Source organism: Dama dama, chromosome 4 (assembly GCF_033118175.1).
Source record: "Dama dama isolate Ldn47 chromosome 4, ASM3311817v1, whole genome shotgun sequence".
In the NCBI taxonomy this organism is placed as follows: Eukaryota; Metazoa; Chordata; class Mammalia; order Artiodactyla; family Cervidae; genus Dama; species Dama dama.
This window is the reverse complement of record NC_083684.1, coordinates 29,735,830-29,763,422: the sequence shown is the minus strand read 5'-3', so window position 1 is coordinate 29,763,422 and position 27,593 is coordinate 29,735,830. Positions and strand designations below refer to the sequence as shown.

The 27,593-nt window shown below is 48.1% G+C and overlaps 2 protein-coding genes across 2 annotated transcripts; both read left to right on the top strand.

Moving 5' to 3' along the window:
- Window positions 1-11,533: 11,533 nt before the first annotated feature.
- On the top strand, window positions 11,534-13,161 carry MT3 (metallothionein 3). The gene is made up of 3 exons (XM_061134546.1): window positions 11,534-11,822; window positions 12,055-12,120; window positions 12,920-13,161. Exons 1-3 carry the CDS (start codon window positions 11,792-11,794, stop codon window positions 13,027-13,029), a joined length of 207 nt encoding a protein of 68 aa, XP_060990529.1. The 5' UTR covers window positions 11,534-11,791; the 3' UTR covers window positions 13,030-13,161.
- A 7,977-nt stretch (window positions 13,162-21,138) lies between these two features.
- LOC133050382 (metallothionein-2) lies at window positions 21,139-22,151 on the top strand. The gene is made up of 3 exons (XM_061134536.1): window positions 21,139-21,297; window positions 21,592-21,657; window positions 21,912-22,151. The coding sequence occupies exons 1-3, from the start codon at window positions 21,270-21,272 to the stop codon at window positions 22,001-22,003; spliced, it is 186 nt and encodes a 61-aa protein (XP_060990519.1). The 5' UTR covers window positions 21,139-21,269; the 3' UTR covers window positions 22,004-22,151.
- Window positions 22,152-27,593: the final 5,442 nt, after the last annotated feature.

Genomic DNA, 27,593 nt, shown 5'->3' with positions numbered 1-27,593 from the left:
CTGGTAACCAAAGCTTCCAGGGGACAGAGAGGTCCCCTGTGTCTCCAACAAGCAGGCTGACCGGTCACTCAGCCTCAGCGCTCCCAAGGGATGCCATTTCATCTCATTCAAATGCTTCATTTGAACAATCTCATTTATTCCTACCACATTCTTGAGGGGAGAATCAGCCCTCAGAGTCTCATTTTAATAATAATACCAACAATTAATATTTATTGAGCACAGACTGCTGAACACTTAACAAGTACCACACACTGGGCTAAGCAGTTTATAAACATCATCTCATGGAGCCTGCACCATCAGGACCACTTCAGAGCTGGACATTCAGGGCCCTGCTTTAGAGGGTCTGTCTCGGGCTCTCCTCCCTACAAGTAAGGAGACTGAGAGTCGATGAAGACACATTCACCCAGATCTCTCCTATCCGTCCCTCTCCCACTTCCCTCAATGAGACAAGGCTTTGCGTACCGGGGACCAACTTCAGGGCCTGTGTGGGCCTCTTCCCCAGGTTGGTCCCGCCTGAGGGTGGACCATGCCAGAAGTCTGTGTGCTCCTTGGCCCGAGGAATGGGGGAATTCAAGGAAGGGGGATGTGTGGATAGAGACTGGCACTAGGGTTTTGATGTCTGCAGAAGGGAATGGAGCCAGGGGTGGAAGAAAAGGGATGAACTTTCAGGCTAACTCTCCATCTTTCCTTCTGCCCAGATCAGGAGCCAAGGTTCGGGAGACTCAGTAACTTGCTCAGGGTCACAAGGCTCATATGCAGCAGAACTGGGACCTGAATTCGGGGCTGCTGGGCTTAGAGTTCATGCTTGTGCCTATGGTAGATGGATGGGGCAGAGAAGGCTGCAGGTCCTCCAGCCCCACACCCAGGAATAAAAGGTCCCCACCCTGGGCCATGTGCTTTAAAGAGCCTACATATCCAAACACTCAAAACACAATTTTATTGAAGAATACATGGGGGCTGCTGTCACTCCTGATCGAGTACTTGTTTGGCACAGTCCAATCAATTAACCCTAAACACCAGCTCTTGTGTCTAACACAGGTCCCTGAGAAAATACTCCTCCACCTCTTGTCCTATGTCCTCAAAAGGACAAAAAGTGAATCGAAGACCTTAACAGACACCTCGCCAAAGAAGATCTATACAGATACCACAGAAGCATATGAAAAGATGCTCCACATCACATGTCTTCAGGGAAATGTAAAACAACGAGATACCGCTACATCCCCATAGGATGGACAAAGCCCAGAAGATGGACAACACCAAACGCTGGCGAGGATGTGGGGCAACAGGAACTCTCATTTGCTGCTGGCGAGTTTGGCCCCTCCTAGACTGGAGAAGGAAATGGCAACCCACTCCAGTGTTCTTGCTGGAGAATCCCAGGGACAGGGGAGCCTGGTGGGCTGCCGTCTATGGGATCGCACAGAGTCGGGCACGACTGAAGTGACTTCGCAGCAGCAGCAGACTGGTTACTCCATTCCTTTGGAGAATCTCTCTCAGTCTCAGCCTGGGGCAACATGGCAGGTCCAAACAAGTAGAAGTGAAGGAGGCCATGTCGTGGCTCTCCAGCTTCAGTCACCATCCTGGTTGCTGTGCTTCCCTGTTCTTCCCCTCTCCCAGTTTGACTTCCCAACTAAAACAGTATAAAATAGCCACCCCACCCCGTGGACATCTCTACTTCTTGACCTGAGCTGTGGCTCTCTCTCCTTCCATCCACCAATAAATGTGATTTGACCCCTTTTGATATTCCAGAAAAATGTTAAAATTTGATTCATTAATCCAAGTCATCCTCCCCAACACCAAGTCCCTGCTGTCTTCTGAGTTTTTCTTTCCATGGATCTTTAGGAGGCAGGAGAGGTAAATGCATGTACTCAGCCTTCTATCTTGAACCATATACCTGGGCTCAACATTTTTCTTTGGGCTGCATTAGGTCTTAGTTGTAGCACCAGGACTCTAGTTGTGGCATGCTGGCTTAGTTGCTCTGCAGCATGTGGGATATTAGTTCCCCGACAAGGATCGAACCCATATCCCCTGCATTGCAAGCTGGATTCTTAACCACTGGACCACCAGGGAAGCCCCTGTGCTCAGCTTTTTATTGGTATTATTTGAATGCCTGCAAAAACCTTGCAGGATAGCAACGATTATGTTAATTCTATAGGTAAAGAAACTAGACTCAGAGAAGTTAAAGACCTTTTCCCTACTCAGGCAGGACCGCCTGAGAGGAAAGCTTGAAGACCAGGAGGGAAGATGAGCTGGGGCAAAGGCCATAGTGAAAAAGGAGCAAACTGGTTACATATGACCCTGAATGAGTAACACTTGAGCAGTTCAAGAAACACCAAGGAATGTGATTTGAAGTCAGGGGGAAAAAAGCTTTCTCATGGCAGAGTTGCCGGGAGCAGGAAAACGCCAAGTTAGCAGGCTGACACAAGGATTGTGCTCCTGTGTTGCCCAAAGTACAACAGAGACCTCAGAGGCTATGACAGACGCTGGACCTGCTCAGGTCAAGCTCCGACTTGGATGGAGACAAGAGCAGGGTTTGGTGGGGAAGGAATGGAGCCCAGGTCACCGGGTGGGGAGGGAAGTTCCTCATGTGAACTGCAGGGGGCGCTCCAGACCCAGAGGCGCGAGCATACTGAGTCCTCTCTGCGCCTCAAGGAATTAATTGCACAGACTTGTTTCAACCTCAGTCTGGCTGGGTTTGGAGCCCAAGAAATCCCAGAAAGGGGCTAGAATCCTTAGTCACCTCTGGGGGAGGATAAGTCAGTTCTCCAAAGGGCTTAACAAGGTGCAAAACACCTAGATTCACAGGCGTAAGGCTTTTAAAAATCATTTGGCAATAACAAGGACAGAATTGGCAACCCACTCCAATATTCTTGCCTGGGAAATCCCATGGACAAAGGAGCTTTGTGGGTTACGGTCCATGGGGCTGCAAAGAGTCAGACAAGACCTAGCGACTTAAAACAACAACAACTATGTACACAGGGGACTCTGCTCAATATGTGGCAGCCTGGAAGGGAGGGGAGTTTGGGGGAGAATGGATACATGTATATGTATTTGCTTTCCACCTGAAGCTATCACAACATTGTTAATTGACTGTACTTCAATATAAAATAAAAGGTTTTTAAAAATTAAAAAATAATTTGGCAATATATTGATATGTCAAAGAACCACAAAACCATTTTACTCATTTGTCCCAGTAGTTTCACCTCTGTAAATCTATTCTGAGTTCACCGCAAATTCAGGGGGAAAAAAAACACAACTTCACTCACTCAGAAAAAGTTTCATTTTCACTATTTACAATTATGAAAAACTGGAAATAACTTCAATTTCATGAAGTTGCTCAAGTAAGCCATGGTCTGTGCACACAAGAGGATATGATATAACCATTGGAAATGCAAAAACACAGGAAATGATTACAGTCACAATCTTAAATAAATATTAGGCTACAATTCATTAGTCAGGATTTAAAAAAAAAAACCATACCAAATATGGAAATGAAATATACTAAAATATTTAATATTTATAATATTATAAAATATTAAAAATACTAAAATAATAGTGGTTGTGTTCAGATCATAGACAAAATTCCCCACTTTTCCACTTTTCTATTACTCTGAAATTTCCAAAATTTACTGAAGTAGCATTTTTTAAATAAATACTGTTTGAAAAGGAAAAAATGTGTACTTTGAGCCAGAAATTCTACTTCAAGGAATGTAGTGTCCTAAGAAAAAAATTACGAATGGACACACTCAAAAGATGCCAAGATGTTTATCACAGTATGAAGTATAACAGTGAAGATTTGAAAACACAAAAATGTTTCAAACTTGGGGACTGGTTAATAAAATTGTGCTCATCTTACTGTGTGTTGATTTTTTTAATTACGTGGGTTCTTGGAGAAGAAAGACACTGTTCCACTCACCTTTGTGTCTGCTCAATAAATATTTGCAATATGAAAGGGTTCACCAGTAAATGACTCATTAGGCAAAGGAAGATGCTGGGAACCATGGAATAACTTCAATAATACATAGTTAAATCAATCTCTTTTCCTGACCCAGTCTTCAAAGGTGTTCTACAAAAACAGTGAGTCCAAAGTTGGGTGCTCTCAATTCTCACGTTGATTTATTCACTCAACAATCAAAGGACATTTCAGGTATACAGGGAGCTTTGCTAGGCACAGAATCAAGGAGAGAGGAAGGAATTGCTTCTTCCAGCTTCAGCCTTCTGGGACCTCAGAGTCCACTGGGGAGACTGTCAGACTACCTTGTACCCTTCTCCGATGGGGCAGAAACCCCTGGAGAAACCTCTAAAGAGGGCAGTTACATTTGGTGGTAGACAAGAGTGAGGACTTCCAGAAGGAGGTGGCCTCAAAGGTTACATGGGATTTTAAACAGGTAGAAATCATGGGCAGGAAATTCCAGGAAGTGGCAAAAGTATGAGCAGAAGCATGGAAGCAGGAGAGCTTGGGGCACATTTTTGAGTTAGCACGGACTACCTTTGGTTGCCAGGGTAGATGAGGGGCAGACCATGAAGAGATAGCAGAAGTAGGTGAAGGGAAACTTGCATCCATCATTTGCTAGTTCCAGATCCTGGAAGATTCCTGAACAGAGAAGAGTTCATTGAGCACTGTTTAGTGAGCAGCTATCATGTGTTAGGTGATCTGCATGAAGAATCTCACTTATTGTGCTCGAGAGGGTGTGGAGAAAAGGGAACCCTCTTATACTATCAGTGGGGATGTAAATTAGGGCAGCCACCATGGAAAGCAGTATGGAGGTTCCTCAAAAAACTAGAGTCACCATATGATCTAGCAATTCCACACCTGGACATATACCCAGACAAAACCATAATTCAAAAAGATACATTCACCCCCATGTTCATAGAAGCTCTGTTTATAATAACCAAGACATAAATGTCCATTAACAGATGAATGGATAAAAAATATGTGATATATATATAACACACACACAATGGAATACTACTCATCCATTAAAAAGAATGAAATAATGCTATTTGCAGCAACATGGATGGACCTAGAGATTATTATAGTAAGTGAAGTAAGTCAGAGAAATGCAAATAACATATCACTTAGATGTGGAATCTAAAATACGACACAAAAGAACATATCTATAAAACACGTGGTACTCGAAATACATAGTAAAGACCCAGCAAATGGTGGACATTATCCATATTGGTCACTAGCAGTTATCTGGTCAAACTATGTGAAAACTGGGGAGAGATTTCCTTGAGTTCAGAAAGCTAGGTTTTGAAAGAGCTGGAACTAGGAACCATGGGGCTCTTAGACCAGAGCCCATTCCTCTGCTTCAGCTGCTCCTGTGAACAATATTGCTCTTTTAACAATTACTCTATTAATAAATGTCCAGATCTCTCCAAGAAATGACTTTCTTTGCAAATAAGCATGTTTGCAACCTCTTTGGGTACACTGCTATTTACTCAGGCTCCTAAACTCTTGGCCAACTTTCAGTCCCAGGATAATAAATTCAGAAACTCTTTAAGAGAGTAATGCAACAGTCTTAATACTGCACTGAACCAATTTCAGCCAGGGGTGGGACTTGTTGGGCTTGTTTCTGAGATCACCTGGGGATTTTCCATCCATTAGTGAGATCCTAAGTGATCTCCACCCCTCAACCCACCTGATCCTGCCTCCTGGCTCCAATCTCATTTAGAATGTAAGTATCTCCATGCACTCCCTTCTCCCAGGAAGCACTGGGATTAGGTGCAGGGCTCAGGGTGAGGATTGATGTCTGTGACTCAGCTGGTCCAAGCCAACGCCTGTAAACCCATGTCAATCAGAGGGAGCTGCCATTCGGGAAGCCCAGAACTGAGGCTAACAATGGAGCTGGGTGTCAGGTAGGAGCTCTAGGGACCCCAGGCTCCTGCAGAGTCCTCACCTGACCTTATGAATCTCAGACTTATTTGCAAACAGAAAGAGCCAACATGGTTAGGGCCCTACTCTGAAAGCTTTCCAAGTGCCACCCAATTTAAGCTGCTGAAAAAACTGTTCCCATTTTATCCTCAAGCAACCCAAGAGGTAGAAATGTTAGCAACTTGCTAGTCACTTGTCACATTACTAGTGTCAGAATCAGATTGTGACCTGAAACAGGCTGGCACCTGGGACCCTTTGTTGCAGTGCTTGTACACGGACAAACGTCTTTAAGCAACAAAATACAAATCAACTATAAGAGACTAAAAATAATTGCCTGTGTATGCAATTAGGGCAAATTATGAACGAGATACAAAAAGACAAAAAACCAGGGACTTCCCTGGTGGTCCAGTGGTTAAGAGTCGGTTGAGTGCCTCAGCCAATGAGAGGGACATGGGTTCTATCCTTGGTCTAGGAAGATCCCACATGCCGAAGGGCAACTAAGCCCATGCGCCATAACTACTGAAGACCACACATCCTACAGCCTGTGTTCTCCAACAAGAGAAGCCAACACAATGAGAAGCCCACACACCGAAACTAGAAGGTAGCCCCCGCTCACCACAATTAGAGAAAACCGGGGCACAGCAATGAAGACCCAGCACAGCCGAAAATTATTAAATAAAAATGAAAACAAAACAAGGAAAAAAAGACCAAAAACCCACCCAGCACCATCGAAGGCAGACCACCTAAGCCACCCCTTTGGCCTGACATATGGACCCCCTCTTACCCTCACCTCATAGAAGGAACCAGCTTGCCCCCTCTCAGGGAGTAAGCGTGGGAATCTGTCATTTGTCTTTGCTCCCCACTGCTGCAGCAGGAAACCCAAAAAGCCTTGCCTAAGTTTTTTGTCTGGGCTCATCAATTTCTATTGACTAAGGAGGTGAAGAAAGTTTTGGTAACAAAGGCAACAGCTTGACTTCAGAGCCACTCATTCATGCATCCAATAAATATCTCCTGAATATCACTGTTGCAGGCACTTTATATGTTCATGAAGAAAAGAAATGATTCCTCATCAGATTACAGTGCTTAAATTCTAGCAGGGGGGAGATAGCACATAAACTTCACAAATATATTACTTAGTTCACTAAAAGGTGTTAAATGCTATGAAAAAAGAAAAGACAGAGCAAAGTATGGGGGACCGAGGTACATGTTGCAATTTTAAACAGGGTGACACGGAGGTGATCAAGATTTGAGCTTAGAAGAAAAGAAAGAAGGGAGCGAGCCATGTGGCTATCTGGGGAAGGAGCATCATAGGTGTAGGAAACACAAACAAAATAAATTTACACTGTGAGAATTAACAAGGGGTCAGAGAGAAATGAAGGTGAGGTAATGGGGACCCTTCTGGAGTGAGGCACCTACGTGAAATGCTCTTTGGAGGTCACAGAAGTTGAGAAAGATGGATGAGAAGCCTGGTTCTGTGAAGAATTGGGGGTGGGTGGGTGGGCAGGAGGGTGTTTCAGAAGAATGTTGTGGCTTTCAGATCTCTCAAAATCCTGGCCACCCTTGGGTGTGATATTAAGATATCACCCTTGGGTGATATATTAAGACTCTACAGAGAAACAGAACCATGTGCGATCTACACATACAGACAGTGACTAATTTTAGGAACTGACTTACTGGATTAGGGAGGCTGAAATGTCCCAACATCTGCCATCTTCAGGCTGGAGATCCAGTAAAGCCAATGGTGAAATTCAATCCGAGTCTGGAAGGCTGGGAATGGAGAAGCCGATGGTCGCAGTCCAAGTCCAAAGGCCTGAGAAGCAGGAGTCCAAGGGCAGGAGAAAATGGATGTCTGAGCTCGGGCAGAGAGCAAATTCATCCTTCCTCTGCCTCTTTGTTCTACCTAGACCCTCAATAGATTGGATGACGTCCACCCACAACGGTAACTCAGTCTTCACTCAGTCTTCTGTTTCAAATGCTAATCTCTTCTGGAAACATCCTCACAGACAGCTCAGGAATAACATTCAGTCAGCTTTCTGGACATCCCTGAGCCCAGTCAGGTTGACAAGATTAGCCCTCAGGGTGAGAGCTGGTTCTCCCAGCTCTGAAACCTCTTTCTGAGGAAATCTGAGTAGTCCGAGGGGAAACGGCAGGCAGGCAGCTTGGCTTGAGTGTGTTAGGTTGCACACCTAACCTGGCACTAAAACTTCCAGATAGCGAGACCTTGAGTCCTGTCAAGGTTAGAGCCCAGGCCAGACAAGTCTAAGGCCTGAATGCCCTTAGGCAAAACAAAACCAAAAAGAAACAAACAGCGTTGCTTGAGGTGGTGAGCTCTTGAATTGAAATTGCCTGAAGCCACTGTTGAAAAGTCACCTGGGCTTCACGTTAAATACCTTGGGGTTGTTGTTGCTTAGTCACTAAGTCATGTCTGATAGGAGATGATAGTGTCTCCTCTTTGGACTTTCCTTTCTTCCTCCTTTTTCCTCTTCCTTCAACTTTATCAGGGGCTTCCCTGGTAGCTCAGATGGTAAAACGTCTGCCTGCAATGTAGGAGACCCAGGTTTGATCCCTGGGTTGGGAAGATCCTCTGGAGAAGGAAATTGCAACCCACTCCAGTACTCTTGCATGGAAAATTCCATGGAGGAGCCTGGTAGGCTACAGTACATGGGGTCATAAAGAGTCGGACACAACTGAGCAACTTCACTTCAACTTCATCGAAACTGAAGACTCGTGAGGCAACACGTAGAAAAGCCTGGAGAAAGCTTAGCTTGCTCCTTGTCTGAGGCCATTTGGAGGCCCCCTGGAAGCTAATATTTTTGGGGGTGCAGAGTTTCCAACCAACATTTTCAAGTGCTTATCCAGCTCCGATTTAGAAGAGGCTCAGATTTGCCCAGGGGGAACGAAGTAGGGCCGGGTCTGTCCTGGCGAGTCTCAGTCGCTCCTTCTTCCTGGGAAGCAGCCTCAGTACCACCTCCAAAGGGGGAGGGCTGCAAATCCTACACAGGTATTGACCCTTTAATCAAGAGAAATTGATAAGAGGCCAGGCAAGGCTTTATTGGGTTCAGGCTGCAGCATGATGGAGTGAGAACAAGAAACAGGTGTCCTTGCTCGCTCTCCCAGGAGGGTGGGCTGGTTCCTTAAATGGGATGAGGTTAGGGGCAGCTCTGGTTGGGCCAGAGGGGTGGCTTAGGTGTGCTATGTGCAGGGATCATGCGCAGTACCCTGATTTTGCTGTGTGTGGAGTTGTTTCAGTCGTGTCTGACTTTTAGACCCCCTGGACTTTAGCCCGCCAGGCTGCTCTGTCCATGAGATTCTCCAGGCAAGAATACTAGAGTGGGTTAAGCCCTCCTCCAGGGCATCTACTCTGGGCCCCTCCAAAATGGCAGTCGGTTTGTGACCCTCCTGTATTTCATTGTTCCTAATTGCCCCAACTGTTCATGCATGGTTATTTTTAGTCCCACACAGTTTCTTTGTAAATGAAGAGACATTTGTCTAGGTTCAAGGGCAAGCACTCTGGTAGACAGTCCCAGGTGCCAGCCTATCCTAGTATCTCTTTTATAAAAAGTGGAAGTTGGGTGTGAGAGGTGATCAGGTCTCTTTGGGAGAACTTGTGGAGGCACTTCCATTCTTGAGGAGGCAGCAGGTTGTTGTTGTGTAGTCGCTAAGTCGAGTCCAACTCTTTGCAACCCCATGACTGTAGCATGCCTGGGATGCATGAAAGTGAAAGGGAGAGTGGGAAAAAGTTGGCTTAAAACTCAACATTCAGAAAACTAAGATTATAGCATCCAGTTCCATCACTTCATGACAAATAGATCGAAAACGATGGAAACAGTGACAGACTTTATTTTCTTGGGCTCCAAAATTACTGCAGATGGTGATTGTAGCCATGAAATTAAAAGATGCTTGCTCCTTGGAAGAAAAGCTATGACCAACCTAGACAGTGTATTAAAAAGCAGAGACATTATTTTGCCAACAAAGGTCCATCTGGTCAAAATTATGGTTTTTCCAGTAGTCATGTATGGATGTGAGAGTTGGACTATAAAGAAAGCTGATGGCAGAAAAATTGATGCTTTTGCACTGTGGTGTTGAAGACTCTTCAGAGTCCCTTGGACTGCGAGGAGATCAAACCAGTCAATCCTAAAAGAAATTAGTCCTGAATATTCATTGGAAGGAGTGATGTGGAAGCTGGAACTCCAATACTTTGCCACCTGATGCAAAGAACGGACTCACTGGAAAAGACCCTGATGCAAGGAAAGACTGAAGGCAGGAGGAGAAGGGGATGACAGAGGATGAGATGGTTGGATGGCATCACCAACTCTATGGACATCAGTTTGAGCAAGCTCCGGGAGTTGGTGATGGACAGGGAAGCCTGGCGTTCGGCAGTCCATGGGGTCGCAAAGAGTCTGACACGACTGAGCAACTCAACCGAACTGAACTGACTGCAGCCAGACAGACTCCTCTGTCCATGGAATTTCCCAGGCAAGAATACTGGAGTGGGTTGCCATTTCCTCCTCCAGGGGATCTTCCCAACCTAGGGATTGAACCCACGACTTCTGCATTGCAGGCAGATTCTTTAACTGCTGAGGCACCGTGGAAGCCTCTTAATGCAGGGTTCCTGGGGAATATTTTTGTTTGTTTACTGTCTCTAGATGAGCCTTGCCTCTGTGAGACGCAATAGAACTATGTGAAAGGTGCTTACAAGCAGAAGAAGCGAGGCCTCCCCGTGTGCGGGGGCGGGGGTGGGGTCACGATGTGGCTGCCCTTTCTGAAACACCATCAGCAACCCTTTCTCCTCCTCCTTTAACCCTTAGCCAGTTATCTAATGCTGTCCTTTGCTCCTCCATTTCCTAGGGATTAAGTGTCCTGACTTGCTGAGTGAGGACACAGTCTTATAACAAAGGCCATGAACTGTTCTGTGTCCAGCTTCTCTGGCTGCTGGTCCCATCACTTCAGTCCCTGCTCCCGTGGTCACATCGCCCCCTCCTCTTCTTGTCTCTGTGGACCTTCTAAGGATGCTCATCACTGGATTTAGGGCCTGTGTGGATAATCCAGGATGATCTCATCTCAAGATCCTTAATTTAATTACATCTGCAAAGCCTCCCTTTTCAAATAAAGTAATAATCACAGATTCCAGGATTTGACATAGATATCTCTTGCGGGGCCAGTTTTCAGCCAACCGCAGGCACAAGGGACTCTGAGAAACTCAGCAGGAGGAACAGATAAAAGGAGAGAGGCTTCCCTCTGAAGCTGAGATGCAGCCACCTAGCATCACCACCCCTCCCCCCAAAACTCCCGCTGGTCACCCCAGTCCAGTGCTGCAGGGCTCCCAGAGCAGGTCCTTCCCAAGACAGTTTGTGAAGGCCTTGGGTGGGGGCGGGATGTGTTCTCTCCGCATCAGACAGGGAGTCTTGGAGCAGCGGAATGGCTCAGCGCACCCTGGTAAACCCAGAATGAGGGATATCGGCGGCGGAAAGGATGAGACGCAGGATAGGACTCGAAAACAAAGCCTTTTGCTCGCCCTCCGCTTTCAGAGGCGGGGCGCGTGCACTTTCTGCCGGGAGCCGGCTGCAGCGGTGGACAAGGGCGGAAAGGCGGGAGGGGAATGTTCCCTGTGCACACGGCGGGAAGTACGTGACTGCGCGCGCCCGGCTGTGCGGACGGCAGCCGGGTAGGGTGGAGGGAGCTCCCCGGCCGTGCACACGGCGGGGGACACACGGCAGGGGTGCAGGGAGCGCTGCCGCAATGCGCGCCTCCGCGCCGGCTTGTGCCCGCGGATGGAGAGAGGAGGCGCGTGCGCCTAGAGGACTGTGCCAACGCGCCCCCGCCTGGGGCTATAAAAGCCTCGCCACCTGCTGCCGCCAGTGCATCCAATTGCCCTAGAAGCCGATTCGCCTCCTTCGGCGGTCGCTCCTCTCCGGCATGGACCCTGAGACCTGCCCTTGCCCTACTGGTGAGCCCCCACCCCCCTGCGGCACCGCGCGCCCCTTTACTTGCAAGGAACCCTATGCCTTTGCTCAAGGACATTTGGGGGAAGGGACCCTTATTTCCCACTTTGAATCTCCTGAAGGATGGGCATGGCTATATTCAAAGGGCATTGAGGCTGGGTACCCCATCTCCTTTTAGGCCTGGCCCCACCCCGAGTTCTACCCCATTAACCCTTCCTGTGGCCCCTCCCCCTCTAGGCGGCTCCTGCACCTGCTCTGACTCCTGCAAGTGCGAGGGCTGCACATGCGCCTCCTGCAAGAAGAGTGAGTGCGGGGGACCCCTCTGCGCGCCCCCCGCCCCGGTCCTCCCGTGAGCACCACGCCTCTCCACGTAGGCACGGAGCGGCCCCTCGGCCGGCTGTGACACTGCGTTAACTCTAACGGGAACAGAACCATCCAGAGGCCTGAAGACTCAATTGCAGGGGCCCTCCTTCAGTGATTGTTGCCTTGGGCCCAGGCAATTGTGCATTCCCGGAAGGTTCTAACGGGCAGTTAGGATGCAGAACTGCTCTCCTGGGCCCACCGCTCCCCTCCAGGCCTCCAGCGCCCGGGGAAACATTAGTGAGGCCGGGGATTAGCTCTGGAGTCCGGGTCCCTTGGGACCTCTCAGGCCTTTGTGGATCCCCTCAATTTTACCTCCCCTGAATCTCCCCCAAAGCAGTGTAATACGCAGGGGGGGGCACCCTTGTTTGTGTATTAGACTAGGCATACCCCTCTCCGTGAGTCTCCTGGACCCCTACGCTTGTACCATATCTGCCTGCAGGTTTGTCCTTCAAGGTCATTTCCCCTAGATGTTTTCTCCTTAAGGCCTGGTTCCCCCTAGCGTGGGCCTCACTCCACCGTCCCCAGGACTCCTGGGCTCATAGATGGGGCTGTGGGCTAGTTACTGGGTACCCTTCTCCCATGGGAGCCCAGTGTGTAGCTGACACACCAGAGATCCTGAGTCAACCCAGGTGTAAGACTAGGAAGCGGGGGGCAGTGACCTCTGGCACCCCTTCTTTTTGATGAGGACAGATGGGGGAGGACAGGCCATCAGACTGGGCATCCCCCATTTTATCTGCAGGCTGCTGCTCCTGCTGCCCCGCAGAGTGTGAGAAATGTGCCAAGGATTGTGTGTGCAAAAGTGGAGAGGGGGCCAAAGCTGAGGAGGAGAAATGTAGCTGCTGCCAGTGAGGACGTGCCCCCCATCCTGCGTGAAACGTGTGTAAATAGTGCGGGGTGGCCCAGTGCCACCTGCCTTGTGGCGAGGCCCGGCAGTGTGTCCCCTTCCCTGCAAACCATTGGCAAGTGACAATAAATCCTATGAATGGCATAAGCCAAGGACTGGTCTCTTCTTAAAGGGGAAGGACTCCAGGGCGGGGGTAGGGGTGGGGGTGGAAGGAGCCTCATCAGAAGAACTTCCCAGTTGGAAGATAAAATCTGGAGATTGGCCACTGGTCTGTTTGGGACTGGGAGGACATCCTCCCCATCTTCAGATGGCACATGACCCTCCTGCCAAGTCAAGCTGAACTCTGGGGAAAGAGGGGAGACCAGACTCACGTGGGTCTGTCTCTTTTCCTGCCTCTTAGCCTCAGAGTCTGCATCTGTACAATGGGACTTGTTGTTGCTGCTGTTTTCGTTAAGTCGTCTCCAACTCTTTGCAACCCCGTGGACTATAGCCTGCCAGCCTCCTCTGTCCATGGGATTTTCCAGGCAAGAATACTGCGGTGGGTTGCCATTTCCCCTTCCACGGGAACTTCCCGACTCAGGGATCAAACCTGCATCTCCTTCTTGGCAGGTGGATTCTTTACCACTGACCCACCTGGGAAGCCAATGGGGTTGGGGGAAGTTAAAACCAGCCCCCAGCCCCAAAGGCCTGCGGTTTCTGCAATTTTCTAACCACTCCTGCAGAGCTGCCTGTTTTCAGAATCATCAGAGGCAAGGCCAGGAGGCCCCGGGGCCTGTCTTGGCCAACTGTCATCTGCGTTTCCAAGGTCACCGCCCTGAATAGCCTGTCTCCCCTCAAACAGATTGTTCCACTCCTTTTCAAACCTTCTCATTTGGCAATTTGTGTATAACCCCTTCCTTTCTCAAGGGGAGGTAGGGTACTGGGAGCTTTAATCCACGGTGGTTGTGGCGCAATCCTTGATGAGAGGGAACACTCTGGTCTACCTGGGTTGAATGGAAAAGAAAAAGTCCTGGGAGAGAAAAGTTTCCCAGCTAAGAGAATGGAATGCTGTCAACATGTCAGTTCTCCTCCAAGTTACTTCATCAGTATGGTTCATTCAAAAGTCCACCAGGATTTTTTTTTTTAACCTAACCGGCTGAGTTTTGAAAAGAAAAACAGTACAAGAAAAGCCAAGCCAGTTTTGGAACAACAAAACGGGCCTGCTCTAACCCCATGGTAGGACTTGTTATAAAGTTCTCAGAAGTGGTGTTGGCTCAGGAATAGATCAATTGGACAGAAAGGATGATTCAACAATAGACCCAGTGCAGCTGCAAGTAGGAGGTGATTAAATCAGTGGTGAAGAGATACACTAGTTAGTGAAAAGTGTTGAAACAACTGCCTACCCTTGTGCCTATCAGATAAATTTCAATTGACTTAAATTCCCAGGAGCAAAATCAAAGCTATAAAAGAATTTGGAAGAGGAAAACAGGAGTATGATGAGTACTATGGGGTGGAGATGACTTTTTTCTCCCCTGGCCTCACCCCATGGCTCGTGAGATCCTCGTCCCCAGCAAGGATGGAACCCATGTCCCCTGCAGTGGAAGCACAGAGTCCTAACCACTGGACCACCAGGGAATTCTGGGGGTGACTCTCTTAAGTAAGACACTAAAAAGATTAATAAATGTTAGATTATCTTGTGCAAAATTCTATTAAGGACACTATCTTACTTGATCCATACAACTCTAGAAGAATGGTGTGACTATTTTACCCATGTTACAGATGGGCCAATAGGGTTTGGGGTAAAATTTGTATGTGATCTGTTGAAAGATAAACTGAGGCATATTAACATTTTTAAGAGTTGATTTGAGCAAATACCTATTCAAACTGGGCAGCATCGAATGTAGCAGATAGAAAGGAGCTTGAAGAACTGCACAAAACTGAAGACTTTTATAGCCAGCAAGAAACAAGGACGTTATAACAGGTAGAAAAGCTGGTTGGTTATTGCAGTTTCTTTCCTTCAGGGGGTGGCAGGGCTTTCTCAGGTAGATTACCTAACTAGTGCTGATCAGGTGATTCCTGAATGGTTAAAGATTCCATTTCTGGAGAGCCAAAGTCTCTGGTGACATGGAGCTTAGCATAAGCAACTCCATTTTGAGCCTGCTGTCCTGTGTTTAACAGGCCACAAAACTAAAAGATGGTGGGCTTTCCTGGTGGCTCAGTAGTAAAGAATCTGCTTGCCAAAGCAGGTGATGGGTCCGATTCCTGGGTCGAGAAGATACCCTGGAGAAGGGAATTCTTGCCTCAGAAATTCCATAGACAGAGGAGCCTGGCGGGCTATAGTCCATGGGGTCGCGAAAGAGTTGGGCACAACTTAGCAATGAAGCTCGAAGGTGGCAGAGGCAGGAGTTGAACCCAGGCTGTCTGACTAAGACCTAACATGCTTGTTTCCTCTGTTTCTCGCTTGCTTTGTCTTACAAAAAGCATCAAAACAAAGCTAAATCACCTCATACCCACTATGATAGTGTCTGTCCCTTTGGGCTGGTATAACAAAATATTACAGACTGGGCAGCTTACAAACAGCAGAAATCTGTTTCTCACAGTTTGAGAGGCTAGAAGTCTGAGATTAGGGTGCCCGCATGGTTGGGTGAAGCCCCTTTTCTGGGTCAAAGGCTTCTCTTCGCATCCTCACATGGTGGAAAGGACTAGGGGCTCTGTGGGGTGTCTTTTATAGAAGCACTAATCCTGTTCATGAGAGCTCCACCCTCATGACCTAAGCACCTCTCAAAGGCTCCAGAGGACACAAACATTGAGACTACAGCAGATGACCACTATCAAAAATCAAAAATGAAACTACAACCACCACCCAGAAAATAGCAACTGCTGACAAGGATGTGGAGAAATTGGAACCCTTGTGCAGCATTGGAGAAAATGTAAGATGAAGGTAGGTTCCTCAAAAAAATAAAAATAGAATGATCTTATGGCCAGCAATTCTACTTCTGGGTATATACCCAAAAGAATCAAAAGCAGACTCTCGGAGGGTATTTTAACAGTAGTTACTCAAATTTAAAACGCACATACCTTCAACCCGGGAAGTTCACTGCCCATCATTGGTATCCACAGAAGCCTCAAAACAAGCTAAATATCCTTCAAGAGAGAAGTATAAAATTGGTCATATGAATGTCTAATAAAAAGAATGCTCTAAGGCTCTGGGTGCTGCCATGGAAAGAACACCATAACTTATCAGTTAGTGGGGAAAAACCCAAGATGTACATATAGTATAACGCTAATCATAAACTATATGTGTGTGTGCATATATAATATATATATATATATATATATATATATATATATATATAAGTGTCTTTGGTGAGCAGGTGTGTGATGGTGGTGGCAGAGGTGCCCAGGGCATCAGTGGGGCATCAGTGATCTGGAGACAGACCTTATAGAGGTAGGCCAGTTCATCACCTCCATAATGTTGATGATCGTCTCATGAGACATATATTGTTTCTATCCCACCAGCTAATCTGTCAGAATCCACCAGCCTCTGTTCCTACTGCCATGGTGACAGGAAACCATCTCCCCAGGCCGTCCCTTCGTCGTCACCAGCTCTAATGGCCAGAGAGGCCTTTTCCTGCCCAGAACAGAATCTTTATTCCTGGTTCTGCCCTTGGGACGACAGAGCACAAGTCTAATTTCTTCTTTTCGGGATGGCATAAACACGTAGTTGTGGAGTCAGAGAGTCCTGGGTTCAAATCCCCACGCTGCCACTTCCAGCTGGGTGACCCAGAGCGGGCCGCAGTACAACTCTTCAGTGCCTCGTTTGTACAATGGAGAGACGAACAGCATCAGTGCTGAAGGACTGTGCTGAGGTTCAAGCGAAGTCAACTCAGTGTTCTGATGCATAGTAGGTGCTCAGTATTATGCCCCACGACGACTGGGGCAGATTAGAGATAACTGCAAACGTTCATTCCTCCCATCAAGTCCTGGGGTCTTCATCTTTTCCCCTCAAATCTGTGGCTTCTTGACCAATCAAATGTGGTGAAAGTGACCTGTGCTAGTTTCAGGGCTCAGGGCTTGAGAGACTCACAGATACTGCTCCAGTCTCTTGGGACTTTCACCCTTGGCGCCCAGAGCCAAATGTAAGAAACCTAATTGCCCTGTGGCCACATGCTGAAGAGACCACAAGAGGGAGCGCTGGTCTTTAATTCCTGCTGAGTTCAGCCCTCTAGCCCTGTCTGTGAGGGTGCCAGACACGTGAGTAGGCGCCAGACCAGCCGTCCACCGACTGAATGCCACCAAGTGACCTCACGTGAAACAAAAGAATCACCCAAATGAGCCCTTCTCAAATTCCTGACCCACAAAACCAAGAAAGAGAATAAACTGGTTCTTGTCTTAACTTGCAAAGTTTTGGGTGATTAGTTGCACAAATCAAAGTTACTCACTCAGTCGTGTCCAACTCTTTGCGACTCCATGGACTGTAGCCCACCAGGTGCCTCAGTCCATGGGATTCTTCAGGCAAGAATACTGGAGTGGGTTGCCATTACCTTCTCCAGGGGATCTTCCCGACCCAGGGATAGAACCTGGGTCTCCTGCATTGTAGGCAGATTCTTTACCATCTAGACCACCAAGGAAGCCCAGTTTGTTGCATAGCTACAGATAATTGGAGCAACCACTGTCCACATATCTGAAGGTAACTTTTCTTGCAGACTGAAATTACCCACCCCTCTCAACTGTTACTCACATGATGGGGTTTTGAGTCTTAGGACTTCCGTTATTAACTGTCTTCTGGACTGTTGAAGTCCAGCCATGAACACAGCCCTCAGGGTGGTCTGTCCAACTATGCCAGTTAGGAATCTTATTTCCAGAATGATTTAAACAAAAAAAGGAAATTTTGGACTCACAGTGGCTTCAGGCTTGGCTGGAGCCAGATGCTCCAATGATATCATCAGGCTCCATCTCCTTTACGATGAACTTATTCTTGACTCCTTCTCATGGAGCAAAGGCTTTAGAAACTCAGCTTCACATCCTTCTAGGTTCAAGTCTAGATGGAAAGAGCATCTATCGTTCTCCCAGCATTTCCAGCAGGAGTTTCATTGATTCTCTCTGGTTCATGACTATGTGACCCAAACAGAGTCAATCACTGTGGCCAGGAAGAGGAAATGTCCTGCGAGCCCACAGGGGCCTACTCCATCCAAATCATATGGACTAAGAGTAGGAAAGAGCGATTCTACAAAGGAAGGCTAAGGATACTATCATAGGGGAAGGATGAATGGATGACTCAGCAGTAGAAGTACGCTTCATTCTACACGTCATAGTTCTATTAATGCAGGCTACGGCCACACCATTGCCTCACACTGATGACTCACACCAAATCTGCATTTAACACTTCTCATTTTACACCGCTTGGCTTCATTTTCCTCACTTCCTACCATGTGAGGAGGGCAGGCACTCTTCCTCTCCACCCCTGTCCCCCCAACACAATGAGGCTTTCAGGAGTACAGAGATGAGCAAAACTGGGCCTGGGCTGCCCTTCACCTTTGTTGATTGGTCATCCCTTCCCTCACAGAGTCAAAATGACTCAAGCGAGACAGCTTCGACCTGAAAACAAATTTTACTGCCAACACAGATGGCCCAAACCCAGGGCTTGATTCAACACTTTTCAGGGCCAAAACAAGCTTTATTGTCTTCCTCATAGAGTCGGACTGTTTCCCCTGAGTGGACAAGTGACCGTCTGGCTTATTAGAGATCTGGAATTTTGCATGTGATGTACGTGTCCATGTAAATAACAACAAAATCTGCCCACCATCCAAACAGCGGCCCTTCCATGCTCTCGGTCCGTGGGGCTGCCAGACACAGCGAGATTTCTGAGACCTTGGCTCTCAAATCAGAGGGTGTTTGCATGTGAGCCTCCAATTCTAGTACAATGTAATCCTTTGACAGATGCGTAAACTGATGCTCGGGGTGGGGTGTGGTGAGCCCTGACCCATAACAGCCCCACTTAGCCTGTGAGTGGTTCAGTGAGCATTAGAAGTAAGTCCTTCTGACAGTTCAACTTTCCTGCCCTGCTTGGCGTTTCTGAGTGACCACACAGGTCCCAGAGTGGTGAAAAACAGTTTTTCACTATCATTTTGTAATCAGCCCTAATGCTGGGGGGAAGAGAGCCTGGGAAGGGAGGACACATGGATGGATTTACCCTCATTAATTGATTTGACAAATATTTATTAAGGGCCTACCGTAAACTTGGCCCTGGGCTGACTGCCATAGACACATATCATGGGCAGTGAGTTCTCTTGATGTTTTCAGCGGAGGCAAGGGTGGAGGGACCCAGACACGGATCTCAAAATCACACATGTTCAAACACATTACAGACACGGGAAGCGCCAGGAAGGAAAAGAACAGGCTGTTTACCAGCATGTTCCACGGGCACCTAGCTGACCTAGGTGCTTAGGGTCAGGATGGGCTCCCAGCAGGAAGTGATGTTTGAGCTGAGCTGTGAAGATATTTCCACAGGACTTAACAGTAAATACTCCAAGAACAGCCTGTCCTCTGCCCACTGCCTCACTGAACTCCCCACTGCAGCAAATAGCATCCTCTAAGCCCCTAGGAACTTTCCAGTAACCCAGTCCTCCGATGACTCGCTTGGGGCAGGATGATCTAAGATCCGTTGCTTAGTATTCAGACATGTGCCAGCAAGGGAGCAGGATGTGTCTCCGCAGAGAGGAATTTGGACGCCACCTCCCCACTTCCCCTCTGCATCCACTGGGGAAGGACTTTCTTGTGGGGTTTTCCCTTCCCAATGTCCCAAGGCGGCGCCAACTTTCCACCCAGTTGCTTCTTCCAGGCACTGGCACACAACTCCTTTCTCCTCCCCTGCCTGGAGAAGACTTTCTCACCCTCAAGCCCAAGGTGCTTGCCCATCTCCTCCCAGGTTGGGCTGGGTCTCCCAACTCAGCTCCCCCTGCCTCCATCCTAGCCGCGACCCTGGTATTACTTTTCCCCGTGCCCCGGTGAGGCTGTCCCCGTGACTCTGAGTTCCCTGAGCACAAAGCTTGTGATTTATTGACCCGTGGTCTGCCCTGGTGGTGATGTCTACCCTTAGAGGGACTTCAGCATCTGTTGGGCCCACTGATTTGAATCACCAGGCTCTGCCACTCACTAGCTCTGTGACCTCGGGAAAGTTACTTAACATCTCTGGGCCTCCATACTCTAAAATGCGAATGAGGAATAGTCCTTACCTCACAGGGTTGACTGGAGGATTAAATGAGAGCTCCTGCATAACAGGCTTACTGACTCCCCCATGGCGTCTACAGTACAACATTAATAATCACCCCACGGATTCAGTACGAGGGTACACAATTTTATTTTATTTTTGAGTTGTCTTTTATTTATTTATTTTTTCATTTATTTTTATTAGTTGGAGGCTAATTACTTAACAATATTGTAGTGGTTTTTGCCATACATTGACATGAATCAGCCATGGATTTACATGTGTTCCCCATCCTGATCCCCCCTCCCGCCTTCCTCCCCATCCCATCCCTCTGGGTCTTCCCAGTGCACCAGCCGTGAGCTACACTATTTTTAAGCCTTGACAGGTACAAAAAGTTTTCTGTAATCTGTCCTGGGTTCCAACCGTTTTTTCCATCCGAGCTGGATGGCATCATCGACTCAATGGACACGAGTTTGAGTGAACTCCGGGAGTTGGTGATGGACAGGGAGGCCTGGAATGCTGCAGTCCACGGGGTCGCAAAGGTCGGACACGACTGCGCGACTGAACTGAACTAAAGTGAACAGGAACCTCAGGATCAACTCTCTAAACTATTCAGGTCCGGCAAGCACAGGGTACAGAGCAGGGGGCAGGGGGAGGGGAGGGGCGGGAGAGCTGCGGGAGGGGAAGGCGGTGGCGGAAACTCTGCACACGCCGAGGGCAGGGGCCGGGGGCTCGGCCCACGGCCCGGGCCGCCCGGCACGCGGTGTTCGCCGCTCTGCGCCCGGCCCGCTTCTCCATCGCCCTGGCGCACGTAGGGCGGCTTCTGGGAACTGATGCCTGGTGGCCCGTGTGCACAGCCCGGGGAGCCGCGCGGCCCGCCAGTGACTCAGCGCGGGGCGGGTGCAGGCAGCGCCCGGCCCCGAGGGCTTTTGCACTCGCCCCAGCTCCCTTCGGCTATAAAGGCAGCCCACCGCCCGCTCTGCTCCAGCACGCCCCTTCGACATCCTCGCCATCCTTTGCTCAGCCGTCTCCGGACCCCAGCCTCCGCTTCGGCTCGCCATGGACCCCAACTGCTCCTGCACCGCAGGTAAGGACCTCTGGTTCGGGGCTGGGTGTCCATCGCAGAGCTAGAGGAGGATCTCTTGACTCCTCATCACTCACTTTCAGGGCACTGTTTGCCCCTTTCGAAAGGGTTTCGGTGTACCCTCTTCTCCTCTGAGTTCAACTAGGAGACCCCGTTTGACCGATAAGGCGATTCGAGTTCGTGGGTCGCCCAGGTTCCCACGAACTGGTTGTGGAATTGGGAGTCAAACTCGGGCTGCGAGCCCGAATGCCCGCGTTCGGTTCTCCAGGGGCCGTTCTTGCCTCTTTCTCCTGGCAGGCGAATCCTGCACGTGTGCCGGCTCCTGCAAATGCAAAGATTGCAAGTGCGCCTCCTGCAAGAAGAGTAAGTGGGGTTTTCTCTCTGTCTACCCCTCACGGGCCCCACCCCCCGCGCCCAGCACCACACCCCCCGCCCTCGCAGGAGGATTCTTTACCGTCTGAGCCACCAGGGGAGCCCCCACACCGCTGGAGGGGAACTTACACAGCGCAGTGGGTGCCCCTTCCCCAGGGAAGGTGGCGCCTCCGCCGGAGAGGGCGGGAGGCCTTCCTAACCGCTGGTCCCGAGCGCTCATCACCGCCGCCCCCATCTCCCCCCAGGCTGCTGCTCCTGCTGCCCCGTGGGCTGTGCCAAGTGTGCCCAGGGCTGCGTCTGCAAAGGCGCCTCGGACAAGTGCAGCTGCTGCGCCTGAAGGTGGGGAGAGCCTGCTCCCGGGTGTAAATAGAACAACCTGTACAAACCTGCATTTTTTTTTTTTTAAATACAACCTGACCCGTTTGTTACATCCCTCTTTTTTTTCCTCTAAAATACGAGAATGATAATAAAAGTGGTTGGCTTTATTCGGGCTGTTTTCTTTGACTTGACCAGGGCTTCAGGGAGGGATTGGGCTAGAAGTACAGAGACTTGGGTTTCTGGATGGAAATGTTAACCCCTGACAAAACTAGTGCCTTGTTCGCGCCACATTTCGGCACTGAGCTTCACCTTCTGTAAAATGGAAGTGCCTTAGGGCCGGTGCACAAGGACAACGGGCACACGTGGGGTCCCCTCTGTTTTCAAGTCAAGGGTTGGCGGCATGGAAGCTTCTCAATCTAGAATTTTCATTCTGTATGGTTTCCCTGTTCAATTTCTGTTCCTCTTGGGTTTTAGGCTTGAAAGTGACTAAAACCCCTCCTGCTTGAATATGAATGGGGCTTCTAAAATAAATCCCTGTGGTGAAGGAACATATTTTACTTCCCATCCATCACACATTGGTAAAAAATAATAATAATTACTATAAAAATGCCATAAAGGAACAACACAAAGCCCATATTTTTAGATTCAACACACATCATTTCAATCACTATATGAAGAACAAACAAAATCAGATTTTAAAATACTGCTCAGGGGGACTTCCCTGTCCAGTGGCTTAGACTTTGCAATCCCAATGCAGGGGGCTTGGGTTCGATCCCTGGTGGTGTACCTAGATGCCACATGCCATAACTAAAGGTCTTGCATGCTGCAACTCAGACCAAGTGCAGTAAAAAAAAAACAAAAAACAAAAAACAAAACAAAAAGGAATGCTGCGCAGACATTCATCAAGTGTCCAAGGACAACCTGAAACAGCTCATAAAATAGCCCCAGGGTGTGGACCCCACACACCTCGCATAGCACTGCCCTCCCACCCCTGGCATCCACACAGGGAACAGGCAATTGACTTGCCCAGTGCCCCTCACAATAGACCCACTGCCCTGAGAGCTCCCTGCTGGGACCTGGTGCTCATCCTTTGGAAGCTGTTCTGTTGCTCAGGCTGAAATCGGTCCCTCCAAAATCCAGCCCTTGGTTACCTGCAAATAGCAAAGTAACCAGGGAATTGGAGGGAATTACCCAGCCATTTCCCATGAAGAGGGTGGATGCCTGAGAATTGGATCCAAATGAGAGTATTTCATGTCTGCCAAAGCTAGGTGATGGCAGTTCGGAGGGTGTGGTGGTGTTTGTTAGGCAGGACTGAGGTGCCCCGTGACTTGTAATTAATGCCAAGGGTTAGTCCCCCCTGGCTGCTTGTGGAGAGAATTGCTATTTGATGTCAAATAAAAGGGAAAGGCAAGTCATGTGGCCCTGAAGTCAAGACCACACTTGCCCACAGGTGCCCTAGGTAAAGAGGGGATCCCAGGAGTCAGCCTGTGCTGAGGGTATGGGTGTTGCAGTTCACAGCCTATTTTGCCACAGTGGTAAGCCCTGAACAAGTTACTCAACATCTCTGAGTCTCCATTCTCCCATTAAAAAAAAAAAAAAAAAAAAAAAAAAAATATATATATATATATATATGGCTGTGCTGGGTCTTTGATGCTGCATGGATTTTTCTCTAGTTGTGGTGAGCGGGGGCCACTCTCTAGTTGTGCACGGGCTTCTCATTGCAGTGGCTTCTCTTGTTGTGGAGCACAGGCTTGAAAGTTGTGGCACATGGGCTTAGCTGCTCCATGGCCTGTGGAATCTTCCTGGATCCGGGATCAAACCTGTGGCTCCTGCACTGGCAGGCGGATTCTTTACCACTGAGCCACCAGGGAAGCCCCCATTTTCCCATTTGTGAAAAGATTATATCTCTATGTGGGGATTAAATGATAGTGTCCTGGCTTAACAAACAATGGCCACTCTGATCACACGAATATCCACACTGACATTTGCAGAGAGAGAATCCTTTCAGCTCCCAACAAGCTCTTAGGGAAAGGTTCATTGGTTCAGAAGCAATACTCTGGGCTGGAGGTTAAGGGTGGGATTGGAACTTTGCTGATCTGGTGCTAAAGGGGGTATGGATGACCTCCAGTGAGCACCCCCAGGACCAGATGCTGCCACAGCATTTGGACACCTTCCCAACCACGTCATCTGACCTGCACAGGAACCAGTGAGAGAGTGAATGTGCAGGGGCTGGAGTGACTGTGCCAGTTTCAGAGAGGTTCAGCAACCTGCCCAAGGACACACAGCTCAGAGGTCAGAGGCCCGAACCTATACTACAGCTGATCTCACCCCCTGGCCACAGCTGGTAGATCACGATGTCACTGGATGCTAAACCCTGCCTCTCACTGTTCAGAGGTAGAAGGACCTTTCGAAAAGGTCTGAATGTGCTCCTGACTTGACATGTGGGAAACTGAATTCCAGAGAGGTTACAGAGCTGCCTGCTCAGCGCGCTTCCCACTGCTGCCCCTGTGCCAGCTTTCAGCATCCTTGCTGGTCATGTGAAGTTGGGGTGTAGGAGCCTGGGTGGGGGCAGAATGCTGCAGTCCGCCTGCAAGAGTACCAATCCTACCCGCGTCCCTTACGGTCATAGGACGTAACCTCTCTCTGGCTCAGTCTCGACCACTGTTTGAGGGGCAAAATAAAAGCCTACAGCTCAGGGACTTCCCTGGTGGTCCAGTGGCCAAGACTGCGCTCTCAATGCAGGGGGCCCAGGTTCGATCCCTGGTGAGGGAACTGAATCCCACATGCGACAACTACAACCTGGCGCAGCCAAATAAATAAATATTTTTTAAACAAAAGCATATCTTTCAGGAGATTAAAGAACTAATACATGTAAAAAACTTAGTATGGTACTCGGCATATAGTGAGTGGTCTATAATGTTAGCTATTTATTATTATCATTATTATTCATAACACAGCGGCTATTCAAGTACCCTCTAGACACAGAAGCAGTGCTGGTGTGCCTAGGTGTATGTCCTGTGTGGTCTTCATCAGCCACTTGAGCATGTGACCTGTGGTCCAAAAAGAGTTATTGATTCTCACAAAACTGTGATCAGCATTGGGGGTTTATAACCCCGAGCACAACAGTTTGTGCCCTTATGGTGCATACAGACAATTGCTGCGATTTTTGCTACCACACTTGCACCAGTATTTTACTTAACATTTAAATGATTTATATGTTTTAAAATATATTTGTATCAGCATCTCCAAAGAAACAGAACCAGTAGAATGTAGATAGAGAGAGAGAGAGAGCCAGATTTAAGAAATTGGCTTATGTAACTGTGGAAACTGGCACGACTGAAATTTGCAGGACCAGCCAGCAGCCTGGAAATTCCAGTAGGAGTTGATGTTGGTTGCAATCCTGAGTTTAAAGGCCATCTGGAGGCCCAATTCTCTCCTTTTCAAGAGACCTCATTTTTTCTCTAAGGCCTCCACTGACTGGATGAGGCCTTCCACATTATGAAGGGTAATATACTTTGCTTTTCTCAAAGCATACTGATTTAAATGTTAATCATGTAAAAAAAAAACACCTTCACAGCAACATCAGGCTAGCATGTGTGATCAAGGACTGGGTATGATAGCCTAGACATGTTGGCATGTAAAACTAACCATTACAGACCATCACTTGTCACCCATACAACTTCTTAAACCATACTTAATCTCCCAGCAAAGACAATAACAAGATCATACTTCTGTCTAACATAACACAACTACCTCACCTACAACTGAAAATGTATAACACTGTCCTCAAAGGAGGATGCAAAGTCCTTGGGTGATGGTCACTTTTGTATTTGCTATCATGTAACTTAAATACTGTGATATTAACAATACATAAATACTACAATATACAGTCAATACAGTCTATGTTACATGAGAAGGGAATAAAAGAGGGAAGCAAATAAAGCAAATAAATATATTTGCCATATATATATATATTTACCTATTTATATATATATTACATGCATTTCCCTGGTGGCTCAGGGGTAGAGAATCTGCCTGCCAATGTAGAAGATGCAGGTTTGATCCCTGGATAGGAAAGATCCCCTGGAGAAGGAAATGCCAACCCACTCCAGTATTCTTGCCTGGGAAATTCCCATGGCCAGAGGAGCCTGGCGGGCTACAGTCCATGGGGTCATGGACACAAGTTAGTGACTAAACAACAACAAATATATTATATTATTTACATATTTATATATATTACATATTTGTAAGAAAATAATGAAGAAGTACTCATAATAGTTACAGGTGTCATTTCTGTTTCTGGAATCAGTCATATGGTCACAGCTGACATTGATAAATACCTTCTTCTGCCTACTCTGTGTCCACTTTGCCCCCTGCTTGTACCTCATCTGGTCATGGTTCTTGATCTGGTGGGCTGACCCTAAACCTTCATTTTTGAAGGGTCTGGGCCTTTATCAGTCTGGTCTTGATTGGGTTGTTATAGTAGTTTCCCACTGACTTTAATCTCAGGGCAGGGTAGTACTAAGAGATGCCCTAACGGATCTCCTCTATTACATAGGCTTTCTTAGCGCCATTGCAGTCTTACCCATAAGCCTAGAGTACTTGCTATGTTTTGCAACTAGCTCCAATCGGCATACCATCAATGTACTGGACCAGTGTGGTGTCTTGGAGGAGGAAAAGGCAGTCTAGGTCCCTGAAGACAAAAATCACAACACAAGCCTGGAGAGTTGATAAGCTTGAGGCCTATCTCTCTTTAAAAGATCTCAAGCAGTACACTGATGTTGAAGACACATCAAAGGAAAACTTGATCCTTGACCTTCTCCTTCCCTTGGGAAGCTGACTGGACTCAGATCCAGTGGCACTAATTCCTAGCTCTGTGGACAAGTTACTTAACATCCGTGTGACTTCCCTTCCCATCAGCGAAATGGGCTCATAAATAATAGTGTCCCTCTTTTAGATTCATTGTGAGGGATGAAAGATAAAAAAAAAAAAAAGAAAAAGATTAACCAGATGTGACACACACAAAATGCTGTCAAATAGTAACACTGAAAGAGAAACAATTACAAAATGATATGTTATGTAAGGCTAGGTCTAAATATCACCTAAAAAAAATCCCTCCTCTGGAAGCATCCCACATTCTGAACATCTTTTCTGGAGTGAAGTGGGGTGGCTAGGCTGTAGAGATACGCAAAGGACCCAGACAAATGTGCCCATATATCCCTTCAAACTAGAGTGGAGGAAGGATGGAAGTAGAGGCCATTTCACTCAAAGTTTATACTCAAAGGAGACGCCCCCGGGCGCAGTGTCCGCCTTGCATTGAGACAGAAAAACAGGGCCAAAGGCCTTCTGAGCACTAGGGGAGGAAACGCTCGGGTTTTTCCACCGTCCCCGTTCAGCAGGGACGAGAGCACAGGCTGGGGTTTGCACACGGGCTCCGGAAAGGACGAACTTGAGAACTTGAGTACAAAGGAACGGGCGGCGAGGGGGGTGGGGGTGGGGGGTTGGGGTGGCGAAGACGGATGATTGGGTTCTTGGAACAAAGGTGGCATCCTACCTTGGGAAAATTGGGAAGGGGCGGGCAGAGAAGCTGGGACACCGAGAGCAACCCG